This window comes from Epinephelus fuscoguttatus, linkage group LG2, assembly GCF_011397635.1.
Source record: "Epinephelus fuscoguttatus linkage group LG2, E.fuscoguttatus.final_Chr_v1".
Taxonomy (NCBI): Eukaryota; Metazoa; Chordata; class Actinopteri; order Perciformes; family Serranidae; genus Epinephelus; species Epinephelus fuscoguttatus.
Window position 1 is genome coordinate 16,482,042 of NC_064753.1, and position 15,597 is coordinate 16,497,638.

The 15,597-nt window shown below is 42.2% G+C and overlaps 1 protein-coding gene across 1 annotated transcript; it reads right to left on the reverse strand.

Moving 5' to 3' along the window:
* Positions 1 to 7,750: 7,750 nt before the first annotated feature.
* LOC125882257 (uncharacterized) lies at positions 7,751 to 10,515 on the reverse strand. The gene has a single exon (XM_049566045.1). It carries the CDS (start codon positions 9,684 to 9,686, stop codon positions 8,850 to 8,852), a length of 837 nt encoding a protein of 278 aa, XP_049422002.1. The 5' UTR covers positions 9,687 to 10,515; the 3' UTR covers positions 7,751 to 8,849.
* Between the last annotated feature and the right edge of the window lie 5,082 nt (positions 10,516 to 15,597).

Consider the following 15,597-nt stretch of genomic DNA (forward strand, 5'->3'; position numbering starts at 1 on the left):
TTCCTATTATTGTTACTATCGCTTCTAGTGTCATGGTGCACTGCAGTTCTGTGCGTTCATTTATATCCGCACAGTATGCTGTATAGCTGTACTTTATGATGAGTCATATAATAGCCTAACCTTTATGACTATTTGAATGACGAGGCCAGACAATTTTCAGAATGTTTATCACCCTGGTTGCAAAAATTCAGGAGCAGATGCTCTTTCAAGGCACTATTCAGAGCAGATGCAGTCAGAGAAAGGGGTTGTGGCATGAACTTCTCAGTACACATGCAGTGTGTTGAAGCTGCACTAGATAATTTATGCCAGGAGACCAGTGCTAGCCTGCAGCATGCTTCCACGTCTACCTTTCCCTCCTTTACATGGCTGCTTGGACAAGTCTGAAGTGAGTAGACCTGCTAAAATCTTTCCGAACTTACTGGCTGAAGGATGTAATGCCTCGTAGGAAAATCAGGTTGGAGGAATGGCACAAGTGCACAGGCTGAACTTTGAGGCAGTAGGGATTTGGAAGCATTATTGGGTTTGAGGAAGTGCTTTATCTTGAGCAATGTGATCAGGAGAGGGCACAGAGAGGTACGTACTCACATGTACAGATGGTGTTGATCAAGGTGTTGGGAGCACATTCAAGTTGCAGTCAGTCGCCAGGAATGTTGAAGGTTGTTGAGGCTTTTTGTACAGCTCATGGACATTATTATGTTGTTTCTAAAGCATTAGGAAGTTTGTTGGTCTTTAGTTTGCTTGAAGTGGTCCCAATGGACTTCACAGTCTTAGAACTATAGTCAGACGCATGTGAGAATGTTTTGGTTCTTACTGGTATGTCCTCAATTGCAGTTGAAGTGCCAACCTATGACCAGCAGGCAGTAGCAGTTCCTAAGGCCCTGATAAAATATTGGATTCAGCCATATGAGGCCCCATCCCAGTTGCACTCCGACCAGGGTAAATGTCTCAAGACTGAAGTAGTCCAGTGCCGTTTGATTAGTATGGTACGAAAAAGGGTTGGACAGGCTCATATCACTCCAAAGCAACAGACAGTGTGAGTGTTCTGATAGAGCACCTCATGACCTGCTTTATACCCTGAACCCCAAGCAAAACAGGTGGTGGGTTCAATACCTTTCGGAGGGGATGTATGCTCATAGCACCACCAAACAGTGTACTGGCTATGACTATATATGATGGTTATAACTTTGTTATGTTTGGGAGGGCCCTGGTGGTCCTGTGGGCCATCTGGCTGGGGCAGGATAGGGATGTCTTTCAGGGTAATGTGCATGAATAGGTTGAGAAGCATCACAGGATTTTTGATTTTTCATAATGAAGGGTCCATTCTATTCAAGCGTCCCAGTAAGCCGCGATAGTAAACCAGCAAGCACAATAGGACCCTCACACTGAACGATTTAATGGAATTCAGCTACCTTAAATTTTTATTACACCTGTGCTTTTCCTGCTGTAATATGTCAAAATGCCTTTGGTGAAAATGTCTATGCTCAAATGTCACATTAAAAAACACTGATTAACTACAGAACCTGGCTAACAACATATAGCACAGAGCCAGATTTTAATACTTAGAAATGAAAACAACACAATTCTTCAACCCATAGTCATTTTTTAAAATTTTAACCCTAGTTGGTTTGAAGGTCGATATCAACCCAGTTTCTTCCTTTAGTAGTATGGTCTAGCATAACATTAGCTAGGTGTTGTCAAGGTCAAGAGAACTGCAATTCTTTTTACTTTTGTAAGTCAAGTAAACTCTCTTTAATGGTCATAAACTCAAACCACTAACTTGTAGTATACAGCAAAGTAACTAAGAATTGTGCTTCTAGGGAGATGGTGGCCTGTACCTGCTCAGAAAGCAAGGAGTAGTATCATGTGTCTGCCTCAAGAACAGCTTGGCATTTGAAGCAGACGACCAAACAAGATCTCAAGGTAAGAGTACATTTATCTTTAATATTTATCACATATTGATTATTTTGACATCCCTGGAATGTGATCTATGGTGTGATCTGTTTATAAATAACCCAATTAGGCTGTGGCAAACAGCTACAGATCTGCAAATACCAACTAAGATTTGTATGGTGGCACAGTATTTTCATGAGTTTGGTTCTTAGCATTCAGCGGTAGAGGAGGTCTTAATAGTTTCTAAGGGTAGTGGGGGGAATAGTGAAGGCATTAGCTGTTAATTTGTTTGTGATAATTGTTTTTTTGCTCGAGTAGTACTTTGTTTTGTTTTGGAGAGAGGAAAGCTTTTGCCTGTGGTGTGTAAATAGCACATGTTCTGTGAATGCAAACTGTTTTTGTGGACTTTTGGGACTGCATGTGGTGTGAAACAAGGACGACAACCATTTGGCATGTAGTATTAGTTTCTCATGTATGGATAAAGGGAAGCTCGTCATCTCATCTGTTGCTTTAGTATTTATAGCACGCAATATTAACTGTCTGCAGACATTAATTCCCGCCATACTTAGCATTCTTTGTCTGCAGGGGAGTCAGTTATTGATGTAAATGCAGTAAGACAGGGTGAATCTGTTTGCAGGATGTCCTAATTTGACTTACTACATTACTATCTGATATCTGTTGACTTTTACAAAACCATGAATCTGAATCTGAACCATTTGAATCTTTGATATGTGGTACATTGTCACTTATTGCTGCCGGAGACCTTAAGTCCTGCAGTGTCTGTGCCACAGTAAATACATTCAGGCGCCACTCCACTGGAGCAATGCATGTACCTGGTCAGATTACTTTGCTTTGCCTTAACAAGAATCGTTTCCGGAAAGATGCATCCGATACAGTGAACTGCAGCCTACAATCCGTCCCACATGCTGAAGTCCAGATCACAGAACACAACCTCTGCTTTTACATGCTTTCAAACTTGAAAATGTGCTTGTGCTTAATGAATCCAGGGTGGATTGTGCAAATGTGAATGAGTCTTGTGTTGATGGGGAGCATCAGGGTGCCACAAATGAATTTCAATTAATTTCAGTAGGAAGATACGAAGCCCGATTCTGTGGTCCACCCACTGAGATCTGGCCTTGTAGTCTGTAATGAGGAGAGTGATTCGGCTCTGATTGGAGCACCCTACTGCTTCAATGGAGTAATCACAACTGTGTTGATATTACTCTACCAATCCTCCCACTGCGTGGAGTGGACCCCCAGCTGACACTGTTTGAATTCAAATTAACCAAATCATTTAGTTATATTGTCGACCTTGGTGTGGAATGTGAGTGGCGATACAAGAGATAAAAGTCTCTCACGTTTAAGCGACTATTCACTGTTTGATGAGAGCTAAAGCCAAATTCTTGACATGAGTGTTGCTGGCTGATGTTCATGTTTAAAATAATGCGGTGGAAAGTATGAGTGCATGGGTTAGATCACTGTCAGGTGAACCACTTAAGAAAATAGACATTTCATTTTCAAACCCCTGATGAAACAGTGCGGAGATATAATTACAGAGGTACACTTGGAATGACCATGAAGAAAACAATCAAAAAATTGTCACTGGCCACAGGTGTTTTCTTTTACCAGTAATATAAACTGTGGAATTTTAATTGTGCTACTTTTAAAAGCAGATTCAGTAAAGGGCATTTTGGATGATTGCAAAATTACATGTAAAAAAAGAAACCTGAAAAATCTTAGTTATGAGGCAAGATTTTATGTTGAAGCCCTCTGTTAAAACACAACTATTCAATCACCTTTAATAACCATAAAACCAAAAACTACAATACTTGCAGTTGCAGCTGCAGAGAAGTCTGTAGTGAGGTCTTTAGTCTCTTGCTGTTCCAAAGGTAAGATGCTTAAGAAAACCACTGTGCCTTCTTTTCAGTGATTATATTGATCGCACTGGAAAGGGGGAATCCAATTACACCGATAACACAGAGAGGCAGCAGCTGTTCATCACTCTATCAGTACTGAGTAGAAAACTAAAGAATGTTGATATGCAACCCAAGAGCAGTGCACCTTATGCTTGATTCGTTCTCACCTCTAAACACAGCCAGTAAATTAGAGCAGTTCAATCATCATATTACTGCAGAGCCGCGTTTTCCCCACACTGTAGGCTACACGTGCACATTTTATCTAAGAGGTCAGAGGGCAAAGGCTAGACAAGCTGGGGAGGCGTCCTCTTTTCCAGCTCACCATTATAATGTTCATCTCGATTTTCCCTCAAGTCTGAACTGTCTTGCCATTTCAGCAGCGTGTCTGTGTGTGTTTCCGCATATACCGGTGTCTTTCCATTTTCTCCTGTTTGTCATTAACGCCTTTGAGAAAGAACTTTGCAATATATTTTATCATGAGTGCTTTTCATGATCCAGGAGACCTCTTTTATACTTCGAATTCTTTAAGCTAATTGCTTGTGAAGTCTTCTTATTTCAAGAGGGATAAAAAGATGATGATGAAAGGGTAGAATGTAGTCTTTTCACATGGTGAATGTAAAGTAGACGAAAGCAACATTTCAATGGGCAAGCACTGATATTGCCATTAGCAATTAAAAAAACCTGCACAAAGCTCCCATTAGCTTATTGTAGATGCTGTGTTATATGATGATATAAGATTACTGTTACTAATCTCTTTGATTATGTAGCAAACCCTCTGGTGCACAGGGCCACAGGTGTCTGTCAGATATACCAATAATAGCATCCATGAGCTGAGAGGTCTATCTTTTTCTGCATTTGACTTTAAACTTATTTTTCCACCAGAGGGCAGCAACAGTCAGAACAAACCCTTGCTGATTTTCTTCACCTTTTGAAAGCCCATCCCTCATGTAAGAAAATTACCTATATAATACACCAAACTGACCGATGCATACATGTTACTAAATACATAAAAACACGCTTAAATAACTTAAAGGACTCAGGAAAATCCTAAAAGAGAGTGTAATTTTGCCTCACTTTCCTTCTAAATTCCAGTAGACCAATGCAACTGTCACAAACCATAAAAATTGCACATTAGTAACCACTAAGTCAAAGGTGGTGTTTTTTTTGGGAAGATAGTCTTTATTTAGTGTAAATACAGTGTGCCCCCATTTTCTATGAGGGCTTTTGAAAGAATGCTGAAGACATGTTGGTCTCTGAACTTCTCATTGCTTTTGCCCTGGATTCTGGCAGCCCTGTAGTCAGTGTTCATTATCTGCTCTTACAGCTTTGACTTCAGCACAGCAATTACATCCTCAGCTGCGCTGATTAATCCAACATGGAGGCATTTCACAAAATGGTTTTGAAAAGACATTTCCAGACACTTACCAGGGAGTAGCTGTGGCACGGCTTGTTTATGCAGATAGACCGCAGCCAGTCATATAGCAATAAGATGTTTTCAATGGCTGCTTAAGTGTTTTCTTAACCTCTAGTGTATACTATTCAGAAAACAATAGACTGTTGGGAAAGTGATTAATTCACTCTATTTTACTCCTGACATAAAATGGAGGTCTGCCTGATGTCATGTATGGGTAATGTACATTTCTCTATTGTTGAACATATTCCCTCTATGGCCATCGGTTAATATGTCTCCACTGCTCTCTGCTTAACTGCTTAACCTTCCATTCTCTCCTGACAATCACATAATCAATCACTGTCCCATTACTTGACAAGGCAGACAAAGAGAGTGTATGAGTGAGAAAAACCTTTTGGCCTGTCTCGACAAGCAAGAGGAATGTCGACTTCAGAGGGCTAACACAGGCAGAAAACACAGGCCCAGTAAATATTCAATTTAAAGGATTCCCAGATAAGGCGAGTTGAAAAATTGAGGCAGCACCCATTCTTCTAGATAAGAGAAGACGGAGCCATCTGGAGGCTGGGAGATAGCGAACTCCCACACCATCCCAGAGACCTCACTCTCATCTGCTGCAGCGGCAGAGAAGGGAAAAATAGAGTGCCGACACTTTCATTATGTTAACTTCAAAATGAATTTATTCACATTCAGTGCATGTAGTTACTGGCTTTGGTAAACACAACGTCACTGTTGTGCCCGCCATTATAGATAGCTATGATCGGTCAGTCTTAACATAATGCTGTTTTTCATTAGGATTAAATGACTTAATAACTATTTGAGATATTGTAAAGTAAAAATACAGTTTGCTCTGCATTACCATATTTAAGTTAACACTAAAAAAAAATCAGATTTGTTCTTAAGCAATGTCATCCATTCTACATTTAGATGTATCTTAAAATCAATAACAGTAACCACAAGCAAAATGACTGTATTCTTTCTCTGAAATTGTCCAACATATATTCTCAGAAGGGAAATATAGGTATCAGTAGTCTCTAGAGTTGCACCCACCTTTTAAAAACCCATGTCCGACCCATATAATCGTCATGGATACCGTCATGATTGAAGGTAAAGTTAATCAAGATTCTACTTTTTTCTTTAAACTAGTCTGTTTCCTTGAAAGAGCAGGCATCAGAAGCAGTTGGTGCACTCAGTTTAAAGATACTGATAGATACTGATATATATATATATACATTCTGATATATATATATATATATATCTATAGTACAAAGTAAACCAATATATATATCTATAGTACAAAGTAAACCAAACACAAATGTAGTGTATCTTTGGCCCAGGCCTGTATCTCTTCTAAATCCACCTTGACTGCATCTTTGAAAACAAACAATATTGGCAAAAATGGACTCTCCGCTTGTGAATAACCTTGTCCACATTCTTCTAATGCACTTTGTTGACTCCTCCACCATGCTATTTTGTGCCAGCCACATTGGATTTAGCTCCGGGATAATGCTTTTGTCAGTGTGTTTTATCTGTTCTCTCACTCAGGTACGCTATGCCGTTATCCCTAATTACCCCCACTGCATTTTACACTTGGCCCAGAATTCTTAATGCTTGATAACAGATGCAGGTCGATTTGAAATTTACTTATAGTGGCATTATCTTTCTGACCCGCATCGCAGACTGACTGTCCCACAGGCTCTTGGGTGAAAGCTGTTAACTCTGTGATAACAACGACCTGAAGTGATAACCTTCCAGCAGTCTCGAGGACACACAGTTTGCTACATATGTGCTGTATTGCAGTCACAGCATTTCTTATTCAACCTTGGGTGCTCTGCTGTGCTCTGATTCATTTAATGGGATCGAGAGGGAGGTTAATCACTATGTCCGACCATAGACTGTTAAAATGCTGGCTGATCATTCTGTGAAATATTATGATTTGTATTCCTTTGAAAGAAGTATTTGAACACTAATTCCACAGAAGTGAACTCTCCTTTTTTCCTCTTTTCAAGCTGTAACAGAATTGCCTCCCCAGTTAGGAGTCACTTTGATTAATTTACTTTAGGAGGCCGACATCTGCGTTTGCAGATTTTCATTAAGATCAACAGTAAAAGCCTCAGACAAGGTTCCACTTGTCTAAGTTATTATCCCCAGAAGACATGGTTGATTAAGTGGAAAAAGCTCTTAAATATTCAGATAAAATAATTCTCAGGAACGTTTATTTTGTTTGCCTCGTTTAGGACAACTTTTTAAGAAATATATGTAGAAATCTTTAATCCATAAAATTCAATGCGTACGCTGCCAGCTGTTTTTTTTTTTCCTACCACTGTGCATTCTGCTCGGAGTTGAATTTTGATCCAATTGCCATACATGTCTGCAGCAACCAGTTAAGCTTCAGCAATCACTCAGCGGTACCTTTTTTTTTTTTGCAACTAAAATTGTATCTAAATGGTGTGAAAATGCAGAGAGGCAATGCATAAAAAATTGTCAACTGGAGAAAGTCAGCAGCCATTTCATTTATTGTGTCAGTCAACCACAAGTGCACAATGTTACTGTGAAAACGTGGCTCTTTTAAGACCTCATTGTTCAGCATATGATTTTGCTTGAGAAAAGGTAGAACACAGCGGAAAAGGTAGACTGTACTATACAATAGATGTGGTGGGTGGGTAGGCCTATTGGCTGAAAGAGGAAGGAGTATAGCGTGTTGCCTTAGTTTCATATTTTACAGGAACAGTGTAGTGTGAAGCTCTGTCAAGCCCAGTTTTAATCCTTTTCTCCACTGTGTTGTGTGATGTTATGTTGTTATCTTAATGATAATCTGTGCCTGTATTTCTGCCCTAGGCATTTCTGTCAGGCTGGGTTGGTTTAGGAGCTGCGCCTTATCAACAGCTTTGTCATTAAATCAGCTTTTTCTACAGACAAATTTCACTGCCGTTATTCTTATCAAAAGATCAGCACACTGTGATTTTCTGTTCAATCAGAGCTTTGCAAATTCAATGATGTGTGAGTAAGAAAGATGAAATACAAAACAAAAATTCCACTGGGGAAAAAAATCCAATTTATTTAATTTTGTTTTCATGAGTTAATAATCAGACAAATAAAACTGGTATGTTTTTCATTTGTCATACCATCAATGGCTTAAATCTGTTTTCATTTTATATTCTTGGGTCTGCCTTGTGTATTTTTAAAGGCTACACTTAAGAGTATGGAGAAATAGAGATGATTGTAACATGATGCTTATAAATGATTTAATCCACGGGCTGTAGATAGTTTACTGCAAGCAGGAATCTGGAACCTGTGCAATTCATGGCTTTTTCTTTTGTCGGTGTGAAATGGGATGTGAATCTGTCAAAGATTTTATAGCACGGTAACACACATCACAATCATGTGGATGTGAGAGACCATGTTGGACGTGCCGAGAAACACATCCCTTAAATGCTGTATGTACAGAGGCAAGCTTTCAGGTCCCAGTCAAACTGACCTCTGGAGGCTGGAATTGGTACTCAGTTCTTCTGAGAAAGCACTGTTCTGTCTGAGTGAGTGTTCTGATTGTCTCAGCATTGTGCTTGAGTGGAGGGCAGCGCCAAATGAACTCCTCTGATTCAATCCTCTCCACTGTTTGACACCGGTTCAGCCAGTCAGTGAGGAGGGTGCACTGAGACTCCTTCCCCCAAACACACTCTCTTACAGTGGGGGAAACTGCTGTATGGCAAATGTCCAAGTGGTCTCTTGCATGCTGTCTGCGAGGCCGATTCGACACCCTCTCTCTCCTCCCACAATGCACTGAGAGTCTCTGGAGGCTGATAGCCCGGTTCCTGGGTATCCAGTTGGTCTTTGGAAAGAAGGATGCTGATGGAGGGCACCGTCCTGTGCACCGTCATTTCAGAGGTCCCCCCTTCACTACTCTCCCACACCTCTTTCACCACCTTGTACCGCAGTTTGGTCAGCTGGTGCAGAGAGCCCACTTTTCGTTTCATGATCTCAGCACAAGTGATGGTCTTTGTGACCGCACGGCCTGACCCGGTGAAGACCACCTGCCTGAGCCCACCGCCACTCACACCTCCCCCACTTACACCCTTCTCTCCCTGCATCCGTGCCATGGCAAATCCCATTAAGTTGCGGATCTTACTTCCCTCTTTCACACGCATCTCCAGCACCCCAGAGGCCAGTCCTGGAAAGGGACAGGGGCTGTCCTCCTCAGTTCGGCAGACTTTCTTAAACCCTTCCTGCCCTAGTTTGAGTGCAGGGGGAGGGACTGGCAGTGGCGCAGGCTTCAGCGGGCTGGAAACACTGTTGACCACTGCTGGCTGGCCAGCATTGCTGTAAGTTTGATTCTGGTAGACAGAGCAGGTCCCTGGGATAACCCCATTCTCCATTTGGATTGCTCTGTTCACCTCTAGTCCGGGATGGGGCCTGACAGCGTCTCTGATCAGGTACTGGTTCTGGCCACTGACCACTCCACACCCTGTGAACATTTCTTCTGTCTTTAATGCTCCGCCGTAATGTTAGTCCAGACACGCACTTTTCCCACATGGAAACCAGCTCAACATCATTTTCTTATGTATGTGGCACTTTCTCTCCCTCCAGTCAACAGCAGTAAAGTTTCAAGACTTCACATAAGAAATATTACCCACTCCCCAAGAGCACTATCAATGAAGTCTTTAATGCTTCCTCTCAGAAAGAGCTGGAGAAATAAGATAAACGCCTGGCTGGTGAATTAAGAGCACTGTCGGGACCATTCAAGATGTTCTTTAAAGAACATCTCAATTTCATACCACAAATGACTATTTGGAAAAAGCTCTGGAGATGGATAAAAAAAGAAGAAGAAAAACTAAGATAAATTATCCTCTCTCCGTCGTTTGTATATATTTCATTTGGTGCTTTTATCCTTAATAGCTGCAAAAGATATGGTGTACTTTGTCGATTCGTCTTTAACAAAACTTTTCTAAAGAGACACTTAAAGCTCAAATTAAGACTCCACCTTTTTCTTAGCGATCCAGTCCAGCGCTGTTGATTTTGATCTGCTGATCATGTCGCCTTCAACTCAAAATTGACCTCTTGGGTTGTCCAGCTGTTAAGTTCCACCTCCTGTTGTGGACCTCTGGATGTTTTACTCCAGCTTGAGTAGGTCTGCGTCTCCTCTCCCTGTGCTCATCTTGGCATCCACAGTAGTTGAGGCCAGGGTTGCATGGAGGTCTGCACCTGGGGTGTCCTCCCTAGAGCTCTGTCTTGTCTCCAGTGATGCTCTGGGAAGTCTGTTCTGTTCCCCACAAAGAGACATAAGGGACAGGAGCTGCCTCACAAATGCTCACAGGAGGAGTGTCTGTGTGGTTGAGGGGGAGCATGAGGGAAAGGGGAGACAGCCCTCTTAAAGGCGCAGGTCTTTTCATCTTTTAGATGAACACCCTCCCCTCCACAACTGAAGCCTGCCATCTGAGGAAAAAGAGGAGGGCAGGGCTACTGTGTCGCTTTAAAACCTAGAACGCAGATCCCCGGCAACTTTGTCAATCTCTTTAGAGGACGTTCCAGTGTTCAATGTACATGACTGATTAAACCTGAGTTCTGAAATAGAGACTCAGTCAACCTTTAAAAATGCATTTTCAGCCACGAAACAATGAATTAAATTAGCTCTGTTATAATTGAAAACATCCTTCAAAGAGCCACTGAAAGTCAGCAGCATTAAATTGCACTGTACTTAGCCTTTATCCTATTAGATGTTTGTGACCATTACAATTTACATAATGCAGCATTAATAGCTTCATTGTTGAGGCAATCAAGTGGCGCGGTAAGAATGCCTGTCTCTTAACGCTTGAATTGTTATATTGTTACAAGGCTGGAGAGCCCTTGTGATCAAGGACACAAGGACCACAAAAAGCACAGAGGCATGACTTCCATGTTCAAGGTGCTGTATTAATAGTGACTGTCTTCATTAGCCTGGCATATCTGGGCAGGTGAGGAGATGGGGCTGACAGGTGGGGTAATAAGCATCTTAATGGGCTTTCCATCACCAGTGGAGGGCGCTGGCTCGCTCCCTTCTGCACCGAGTCAGGCCCAGACAGCTGTAGCATCGCCCTGTTCAGCCCAGTCTCCCGGTCGACAGGTGGATTTGTTTTTGTGTGTGACTGACAGATGGGAGAATAAGTAAAGACAGCCCACTGAGGCTGAACCTATGAGGCCAGGAGAGAGAAAGAGGCAGACAGTCCTAACTACTCTCTGCTCAGTATACCCCATGGTGCACAGTAGTACACGGACAGTATAAACTCACTGTGGTTCAGCCCAGTCCGTACTGTGAGGCTAATTCACAGTGGCATGTGTATTATATTGGATCCCTATGGTAATCAAGGAAAAAATAAGGAAAAGCCCCCACACCTTCAGCTCCAACTGGTAAAGTGGAAACTGGATTTGAAAGTCTTTTATTAGCACTCTGAATTGGAATCATCCTTGAAGAGTCGATAGATTGATTGGATCCATGGAATGATTAAGTTTTTTTTCCTTTTTTTTAATTCGAATGTATGGGGTGGGAGAGCTATTTATCTCCGGAGCCATTCCAGACACTGCAGGAGACGTAGTGACAAATATCTGTCTTTTTTTTTCTTGCTTTTTTTTGTGAGCTAAAAAAGAAAACGGGAGAGAGGGAAGACAGGGGGGAGGAGGGAGGGTCTGTAGCGCTCACCACCAAAGTGATCATTCTGTTGTTTGGGAGAAATTACCCTCATCAGTCATACAGAGATGCACAGCTGCCTAAGGGGATCTGGTAATGTTACTGCATAATAAACTGTGTTTGTGTGTGTGCACGTGTGTGTGTGTGTGTGTGTGTGTGTGTGTGTGTGTTCGTGTTCGGAGTTAGAGTGAGAGAAGGCGAGAAAGAAATGCAAGAGGGCAGGGGGTTAAAGAAGTCTGATTTAACCACAGAGAGGTTAAAATTGATGATAAAAGCAGCTCTGTAATCATCCCTTCTCTCTACATAATGTTGGGACATCATTTATCGCTTCTCTGTTTAACTTTAGGAACCTGTTAGCTGTCGGGAACGTGATTCAGCCTCTGAGTAAAACTGCAGGGTTCTGAGCGAAGTGTCTTCAGACAACTTTTTGTGTCTCCATCAAAGACAAAACCATTCTCCAGATGGCTAAATAAAACCATCAGTGCTTTGCAGAAGTGCCGTGTATTGACCTTTTTGAGCAGAGCTTTTTCCCTTTAAGTGGCTTCATTTAATGATGGGTGGAGGCGCTCACGCTTGGTCACTCACTCCCTCACACCTCCTCCACAGAGCTGGCCTCTGCTCCTGTAGCTCTCTAAGCACTTACTCCTCACTTTATCTGACCTTGGCTGGCATCTGTGACAGTCTTGGCATTCTCTCCCGGGCGCTCACATCCCTGTCTTTCCTCAACAACCACCTTCGGCGTTCACTCCTGCCCACCAGAATTCAAGTAAAGAAAAACCATTTATTCCCAAAGACTGTGACAAATAGTAGAGGTTGTGTCTTGCTCCTCTCCCTCTTTGCTATGTACTTCAGATGTCTGGAGTGGTTGTTGTTATGAATTGTAGGGCTGTCCCTTTGTTGTTTGTTGCAGCACTGCAGAGTCTAGTCGTGGAGGGGCTTGTTGTGCTGTTGTCAGGGCTGCACATAAGCGCCGTGCCTCACAGTGACAGCCGGTCGCTCACTTTACGTTAACCGCAAGTGTTTTCACGGTCATCAACCAATGGTGGCCTAGAGGCTGTCATTTCGCTCCGTGTGGAGCTCGCCCGCGGCTTGGTTCTGCCCCACAAACTCACAGCCGGCCCTGGTGGGGGGACAGAGCAACACACACACGTGCATATGCACACACTTACAGACACGCGCACAAGCCCACTGGATGGGCACACACACACGGAAAAACTATATGCTCAGCATAAGGCGGGCTGTTGGAGCAATTACAGAAACATGGCAGAACACGATGAAGCAGGCCCCACTATCAGAAGGGAAATAGAGTGAGCAGAGGAAAAATGATGACGCCATTAATAACAGGGAGGCTCAGAGGCTCGGAGGGAGGTGGGGGTGGATGACCCTCTCTGTGATTTCCCTGTGACAGCACTTTGAGGTGCAAATGGTTGTGTTTGTATTAGATTTTTGGACGTTTAAATGGGCATGTTTTTCCTGTCAAAGGCAAAAAAAATAAATATTAAACAACAGTAGTGTAATATACCAAATGATGCGTGAATGATGTTTTCCTGTCGCTCATGCATCCATTATTTTGGCAAATGACAGGTCAGACTTCCTCGTTCTCTCTTTTTTGCATCTCTGTCTCAGGCTATTCACACACATCTCCTCTCCTCCAGCCACTGCTTTCCCCTCGGCACTGCAATGCAGATGTGTCTCACACAGTGGCAAGGAAACTTTCTCTGAAGATGCTTGTGAAAGAGGAACATGAGAGAGAGGAGGGAAGGGCATGAAAGAGAAGTGGTGGGGATATATGCAATACCACCAGAAGTGATAAGGAGAAGAAAAAGTTTCCTGCGCTTAGAAACCCCAAGCATTAGAATATAAAAAAAGTGGAAGCATATGGCCGACAAAAAAATCAGACATGGCAACTCTTGATTTATGAGGCCTGTCAATGAAAGTGATGCCTTTAGCTCCATCACCTAAACAGTTTTACAAATGTATCACACCACCTAAAAAGTGTTTTGATATTTGTGTAGTCCCACCATGATATAAAAAACATTTGCATTTTTTGGTTCAGCATTTAATTGAAGTGGGCGGAGCTGGACCCTGTTGATCCATGCTTTTAGGTATATTATTGCACACAGTTTGATTAACGGCACTGTCTCTAATTTAAATTGGCAGCAGCAGTTGATAATCACATTTGTGTTTGGTGCCTCTGTTTTGTCAGGCCTCGGGCTAAAAGTTAATGAACTTTACAGAACATTTTTGATCAATTATATCAAGACTTAATTTGCAGTGTTGAAGCGTATGCAAAAAGTAAATGAATGCCTCTGAGCAAGTGTTCGCTAATTCTGTAGCTTTCAATTCTGAAAGTTAATGCTACTTACTGTATATTTGTAGACACACCAGTATTCATGTGTCACAACAAGGACAACAGCATTTCTGTATAGTAAAAATTTATATCCAAGACAACAAATACAGAGCTGCCGCTGATGGCAATGCTATGTGGTTGAGTGTTTAAGGCATGGTCTTACTTCACATTGAGTGCATTTTAAAAAATATGAGTACCACAACTATGATTTTGCATGTATTATCCAATTAACTACACACTGCTTACTTCTTTTTTAAAATATATTTTTCTGACTGTCCAAACAGCTTTTTCCCTCTATCTTTGTCTTTCATCTGTGTCTTGAAACTTTCCTAAAATGCGTGGTCCTTCACATTTTGCGGTATATTTTTTTCAGAAACCCTGAATCTAAGGTTTTGTGCCACTGTAACAATTAGATTGCAAATATTATTAGTATGTTTTAGTCTTTAAATTAATATTTCATGGCTGGGAAGATGGCATTTTCGTAAAACTGGACTGTGTATTCAGTGGAAAGATGCAAATACTTGCACTGTGCCGCACCAGACAAATAAACGCCCCCGCTGGTGGGTGACTTTAGCGAGCTGTGGCCATTTTCCCACAGGAAACAATACATTTTTGGCGAGGAATAGCAATACAGTAAGAGAGTGTTTGCGTGTATTTGATCAGCACTGACTAGTTTTACCCTTTGATCTGAGTTTAGTCTGAGTCTCTTGATCTTCTTGTATACTCTTTGTGTCTGTGGTGGTGGGCATACGAAAATGCGGAAGTACAATCTGAAGTTTCCGCTTGATGAGCTGTGTGCTCATTTACACATACTACCCGCATTGTTGTGATGCAAAGCTAGTTGAAAATTGGCAAGTATCCCTTTAAAGGGATAGTGCACCCAAAAATGAAAATTCAGCCATTATCTACTCACCCATATGCCGATGGAGACCCTGGTGAAGTTTTAGAGTCCTCACATTCCTTGCAGAGATCGGCAGGGGCAGCGGCTAGCACACCTAATGGCATACGGCGCCCCAGACTAACGTCCAAGAACACAAAATTGAATCCACAAAGTATCTCCGTACTGCTCACCCATAGTGATCCAAGTGTGCTGCAGCCGTGACATAAAAAGTTGTTTCGAAAAACGTCATATGAACTCTGTTTTTAGCCTCACTGTAGCCTGTAGCTCTGACTGCTTCTCTGTGCTCCGCGCTCACGTGTGGACGCTCAGGGTGATCGGTGATGCACGGTCTCTGAAGAGCAACAGTCTCGTCAGTACTGATGTCCAGATTCTCAAGTGCAGGCATTGCGAATTCCCAGTCTGAGCAGCAAAGACTTTCCTCATCCGTTGGCACTGCTTTGCATTTGAAACAACTACACCACCAGGTTTCCAGTG